The sequence below is a fragment of the Lutra lutra genome, chromosome 7 (assembly GCF_902655055.1).
Source record: "Lutra lutra chromosome 7, mLutLut1.2, whole genome shotgun sequence".
NCBI classification, from domain to species: domain Eukaryota; kingdom Metazoa; phylum Chordata; class Mammalia; order Carnivora; family Mustelidae; genus Lutra; species Lutra lutra.
Genome location: NC_062284.1, coordinates 131043546 through 131049818, shown reverse-complemented (window position 1 = coordinate 131049818; position 6273 = coordinate 131043546). Strand labels below are relative to the sequence as shown.

Genomic DNA, 6273 nt, shown 5'->3' with positions numbered 1-6273 from the left:
AAGAGACCCTTCTGGATCTCAAAGAGTGGGGTTCATTTTCCCAAGGAGAAACTTTTTTCAATGTCTTCTCCTAGGAAATCTTTCTGGAAAAAAACAGACACTAATGCCCCCCAAGGCCTTTCGACCTTGGCCAATTCTTCTATCAGGAATGTCGTTAGCTGGCCTTTTAAAAACCCATTATGTGCTGCAACTTGGCCCGCTGGGTCCTGCCCATCAGGCACAGGTGACTCCTGACTCTGTCCCAACCCTCACCTGCACATCGTCCCTCACCCTCGGGGGGGCCTCCTGCAGGTCCCCCAAGAAGCCAGTCTGGCCCCTGAGGAGGAAAACTCTATCTGTTCCCTGTCTCCCTCCTGATTTGGCAGCAGGAACAGAAACTTTCGTGGAAAGCACTTGCACTGATGAAAGCTCCCAAGTAGGGATTTTGACTCGGGCCCTGTCAGGGCCCCGGGCTCAGGATGGGGCCTCTCCTTCCCCAGGGTCAGGATCTGCCACCGGGCTCCTCCCCTTGCTCTCCCTGCCTGACCATCATTCCTCAGCTCCCCCCCACCGTGACCCCAAGGGAGTCCTCCACCCCTAGAGAAGTAACTTTCACATTTTCCCCCTTTGTGTGTCCTTCCCCATTTTCGCCTCCCTTTACTGTATATTTTCCTTCCCCGCTTTCCAGTGCCCATCAGTGGCTGCGGAGTCTGTAAGGGGCTCGGCAGAGCTGAACACCCAGAGCTTTTGGCTGTTTTGTTTAAGACCTGGTTATGGTTGTGGGATTTTTTTTTTTTTTTTTTTTTTTTTTTTTTGTCAGCTGCCTGTTATATCAATCACGGAGTCGGGATCTATTTATAGGTTGGGAGTACTGTGTCCTTAGTCACAAAGAGACACAGACAGGGGACTGTCAGCTGGTGCTGGAGGAGCTGAGCACCGAGTCATCAGCAAGTGGAAACACCTGAGGGGTAGCCTGTCCCCCGCCAGCCCCTGTCCTCAACCCGGCCCCAAGCATGTAAGTACCGCAACTTCTCCCTTCTCTCTGCCCCAGCGCCGCCCCGCACTGTCCTGTCCTTTCCCCTACACACCCCCCTTCCCTCTCTCCTTCTCCCTCTCTCTCTCTTTTTATGGATAAAAATATCTCCCCGTGCCTGCTCTTTCATTCTGGTTTTCAGCGCTGGAAAGCATCTCTGTGAGGCCGGAGGTCGGGGGTGGGGGTGGCGGGGGGGAGTGTTGCCTTTCGCAGACTGTCATGGGAAGGTCAGAGGGACCTGGAGGGACCCGGAAAGGCTGGGTGGGACTGTTACCCAAACTCACTCAGAATCCATAGGTTCCCTTTTATTTTTATTTGTTTTTGCCGAGGAAAAGTAAGTAAATCAAAAGGGCAAGGGAAAGTTTACACGCGGCTCGGCGGGGTGGTTATGTCTCCCAGCGTGAAAACTTTTATTTGCTGGCAGCTCCAAGCGTTGGGGGAGCTGAGAAGGTTACAGAGGGAAGACCCAGTTCACCCAGGACAGGTGATGATGGAGGGTTCCCGGCAGGTTCAGGGGGACTCAGAGCAGTCCCGGCCAGTTTTTCTAGAGCACCTCCAACAAAAAGGACTTTTGTTCTTTCTCTTCTTTCTTTCTTTCTTTTTTTTTTTTTTACTCCCCAGAGTGAGTTTGCTTGGAGGAGTCCAGAGGCAAGCTCATGATCTGTCTTGCTTTACAGGGCTTTTGTTGGCTCCCACATTGGGTGTATTTTCTTCATCCTGAAAGGGGCACTTGGTGGGGGTGGGGAGGAGGAGGTGTGCCCTGCTGGTGGGCCCAGTGCTCCAGGTCCTTCCCTGAAAGGGAGAAACTTGGTATCACCATTCTTGTCAAAGCGTTGCTTGTATCAGACAGTGGGGGTGCGCTGTGAGCCTATCCATGGCTCCTAGAGGTGACAGTCCCCAGACACTGTCAGGTGTCCCCAGGGCCCACCTGCCACAAGCTCCCTGTGCAAGGTTTGGGACTTTAGTTTTTGGATAATGCAGAGTATTAACTGAAAATCCTGCAGGGGCGGTTTGCCATATATTGTTTACAAAGGATTGGGGGGGAAGAGGGATGTGATGATGTTTAATGTATATTATGTACAACTTTTAAAATGAGTGGTCTAATAATGTCTGGGCTTCTACTTATTAATACAGTGGTTATCATATGCCTTATTGCTAAGGACTACTTCTTGATTTGTTTGGGAGAACAATATTCTAACAAGAAAAAATAACCTTTCCGATAATTTAAAAACATAAAAAAAAAAAAAAAACCAGATGGCTCTGGATTATTTTTGATTAAAAGCAAAATAGTTTTAACAACAAATGTAACTTAGTGAAAGTTTAATAATATGGACAAACATATGTTTAGAGAGACGATTTGATCTCGTTTTACTTTGGGCCTTTCTGAAACTTGGTCTTTAGGTTCTTTACCCTCCCCTGTATTTTATTTGGGGTTATTACTGTCTGTAATCCATTCATGCATTATTGTGGAGGGGGAAATGAGGATCAGGAAGGAATAAGATATTCAGAAGGACAACTTCACGTGTTCAGGGAGTTAAGACCACATGTATTGGTGGGAAAATTCAGAATGAGTTTGCTGTAAGGTGGGGGGCGGGAGGGGGGGGCTTGTCACTATTTAAAACCTAGTGTGGACAGTAAAAGCCCAGGAATCAAGAAAAAAATAAACAGGAGTTGAATGTAACCCTATGGATAGCATGATCACTTTTCTCTATTCCAAGGCCTCCATTTTGATAAACACATCCTCCTAAGGTTCCCCACAATAATGCCGAAGTGAGGTTCGGTGGGTTGTTGTTAATTAAGGCTCAAGCAAATCAAGCAATTGAGACGTTGCATTCCGAAATCACATCAGTCAGCTGTTTGCGCCGCTGAACTTCTAGCCGAGGACTCTCAGATCTCAAAGGCTTTTTAGAGAAAGTGTGACATTTTTTAATCTTTTAATGCACGAGCAAACCATTCCCTCCCTCCTCAACGTGCACACTACAGCCTGCTGGCCCAGGATTGCATGAAGTAGGAGAGAGTCCGCATTTCTGAACGAGTGCTCTGTTCTCATTAGCAGGAGCAGGTGAGCAAGAATGTTTGTTGTACTCCTTGCTTTGGCTACTTGTGGATGCTTTTAGGGGGGATAGAGGCTCTGTTTGGCCGTGTGATGGCCAGCCTACATTTCACCCTCATATTCAAGCTATGGTTTTCCCCTTTGGGCTTCCTTCTGGAGATGCAGTTGGGGGCAAACGTCAATGCATTTGCCTAAGGCAGCCTCTGATTACTTAGTTTCTGCTTCAGTGACGATTAATTTTATGTGGACTGAGCTCCCGTCAAACTCATTTTTTTTTTCCACACTGATTTCTTAAATGCAATTGGTCACGGGGCTGTCGGTGACTTCATGTCTGCAAAATCTAACCCATTCCATCTTTGTCGTTGTTTTATTTCTCTGGATGTAAACACACAGTTGCCTGTGTGCATGCGCTGCTTTATGTGTCCGCCCCCCGCTTGAGCACATGGAAACCCAGCCCGACCTCCTCTCTCAAATTGGGGACAGTGGGGCCACTGAGCAGGTGCTTTGGAATACAGCAGGCTCAGGTGCAGGACCATCAATCTCCAGGAAGAAGGAATTGCAAATACCCGGAAAGCGCTCCCCTAATTCAAACAATTTCACATGACTGAGGCCTCTCCAAATACCCTGTAAATAAAAGATGGCAGCTGGCAGGATTTTTAAACCAAAGACCATGCACTGCTCTTTCTCCCCGTCCCTTCATTTCTACAGTGTATCTGTCCATCTTTTTCTTATCTCTATTTTTACATTTCATTACCCTCCTGCTCTCCCTCTCCCTCCCTCCTCCCTTCCCTCCCCCTTCTCGCCTTCCCTGAAAAACACATTTCTATCTGGCACAGAAAATAAACTCAGATTGTGGGTAGTTATGTTAATCTAATTCAATCCTCAGCGGGTTAAGAGTGAAATTCTAATAGTGGAGCTGTTGAGGGCTTTTTTGTTAATGGCTTGGGGATTACATTGAGTTAAAGGCTCATTTCCTAATCAAACAGAGAGGGAGAGAGTGACTCCGAATATTTATGAGTCTCCCAGTGAGAGTTTAAACATTCAACTCCAAAAGCAGGGTTTCTGCAGGAGGAAAGAGTTAAAACCCCTCAGGGCTGCTGGGGAAAAAAAAAAAAAATTAAACCAGTTAAGCCATCAGCATTTTCAGGCTGCTGTACAACTTCAGCAAAGTGGAAGATGGGGAGTGAGGGGGGAATCGGTCCACAAAGCGAGAATGGAAACTGTGGCAGGAGCTCTGAAGCCAGAGTCAGCTGATGTGTTCAGGAAAAAAAAGTCCCCAGCAGCCCAGCGGACGTGGATCCTCCGTTCGTTCGAAAGGGTCTGGAGGGGATGTGTGCCTCCAACTCCCCAAATCAGTTCTCCTCCTCCAGTCCAGAGGTAAGAATGCAGACAGGAGTATGGCTCAATTTTCCAGCAACTGGAGAGTTCCCGGCTGCCTGGTGGAGCAGGAGCAAAGGATTCTCCCCCACTTCCGTCCTGCAGCTGAAATGCTGTGGGCTGTCTCCTGTCCTGGAGCAAATTCACATCTCCACCAGGTCCCTCTTGTCCCCTCTGCTCTGTCATTGGGTCTAAGACCCTGGTCCCCCGGCCCTGCTTTCTGTACACGAGGACCTCAACGCCCATCTGGTTCGCTGTGCCCAGGAGAAAGCAAGTCGAGATCTCCCTGATCTGCGGCCAGAGGAGGCGAGGAACAACCTGGCCAAGGTCAAGCAATGTCAAGGCAAAGCTGAGGTCAGGAGTCTAAGTGCTCCACGCACATTCTGGCCGCTCTCTCCCCTGGTTCTCTGGGGTACAGTGGAGGAGAGGAGAAAGTCAGAGCCAGATGGCTGCCCAAACGTACCCTGGCTCTCCTGGAGTGTGGTCTCCTGCTTGGGAAGCAAAGGCAGGAATCCCTCATACAGGAGGATTCCGAATGCTCTGTGGACACTTGCCTTTCTTTTCTGCCACCAACCAAGGGAGCAGTTTCTAGTCCTTTCACTTGGGCCCATTTTCCTGCTTCGTGAGATCAGCAGAGGCTCCAGACAGCTGACTTTCTACCATTGGGGACGGCTGGCTTTTTGTTTTCCCCTTTTCCCAGGGCAGTGTTCTTTCTCTTAGTGCTTCATGCTCGGTGGCCTGTGAGTCCCCTTGCACTTGCCCTTCCTCCTGTCAAGATGGCATTTATAGGGACGCCTGGGTGGCTCAGTCAGTTCAACGTCTGCCTTCAGCTCAGGTCATGATCCCAGAGTCCTGGGATCGAGCCCCATGTCAGGGTCCCTGCTTGGCAGGAAGCCTGCTTCTCCCTCCTCCTCTGCCTGCCACTCCCCCTGCTTGTGCTCTCTCTCTCTCTCTCTCTGTCAAATAAATAAAGAAAATCTTTCAAAAATAAATGATGGCATTTATAGCAAAACTACAACAGCTTTGCTGTGAAGCCTTCCTTATGTGGTTGGCATCCCCCTCGTTTTGGAGCCCCCGACAGATCTCCCTCCAGTATTGCATTCGTCCCTAGGGCATGATTGTTTCTGGGTCTCCCTGTTGCACCAGACACTCCCCAAGGGCAGGGACAATGTTGCATTCCCTCTTGTATGTGCAGCTCCTCATTGACGCTTCCTGCCCCTTCCCTATCACGTGCCTCTCATGGATGGTCAAGAACACACACTCTGAGCAGGCGGCCCAGCTTTGAACCCTGGCACCACCTCTTCTAAGCTCTAAGACTTGAGCTAATTAATCCCTTCGGGCCTTAGTTTTCCCATCTGCTAACTGGGCATCATTATAGAGCTTACCTCACAGGGTTGTCATACCCCTAAAGACAGTCTATGTCTTCATCAGCTTGGGCTGCTATGACCAAGTACCATAGTCAGGGGCCTAAACAACAGAAATGTATTTCTCATAGTTCTGGAGCCTAGAAGTTCAGGATCAGGTGCTGGTACGCTCAGGTCGAGAGAGAACCTATTTATGTGCCAGAGGCTGCATTTCTCATTCATCTTCACGTGCAGGAGAGAGCAAGAATGCTGGTCTCTTCTTCTTCTTAGAAGGACATGAATCCCATCATGCCCCCCGCCATGACATCTTCTAAACTTAATAACCTCCCAGATGCCCCACTTCCTAATACCATCACATGGGACATCAGAGCTGCAACAAAAGAATTCTGAGGGAATACAAATACTCAGTTTGTAACAAGCTATTTTCCTGAATATTGGCCACCAGATTCCTGGGTCAGCAAGACTTC

At 48.9% G+C, this 6273-nt stretch overlaps 1 protein-coding gene across 1 annotated transcript in view; it reads left to right on the top strand.

Annotated features, from left to right (window-relative positions):
- The first annotated feature begins 855 nt into the window (after positions 1–855).
- Positions 856–6273, top strand: part of ESRRB (estrogen related receptor beta) — a 169543-nt gene continuing 164125 nt past the window's right edge. The window contains exon 1 of the mRNA XM_047738659.1: positions 856–994. Coding sequence (XP_047594615.1) covers positions 993–994 — 2 coding nt within the window. The 5' untranslated portion in view covers positions 856–992. The remainder of the gene's footprint in view (positions 995–6273) is intronic.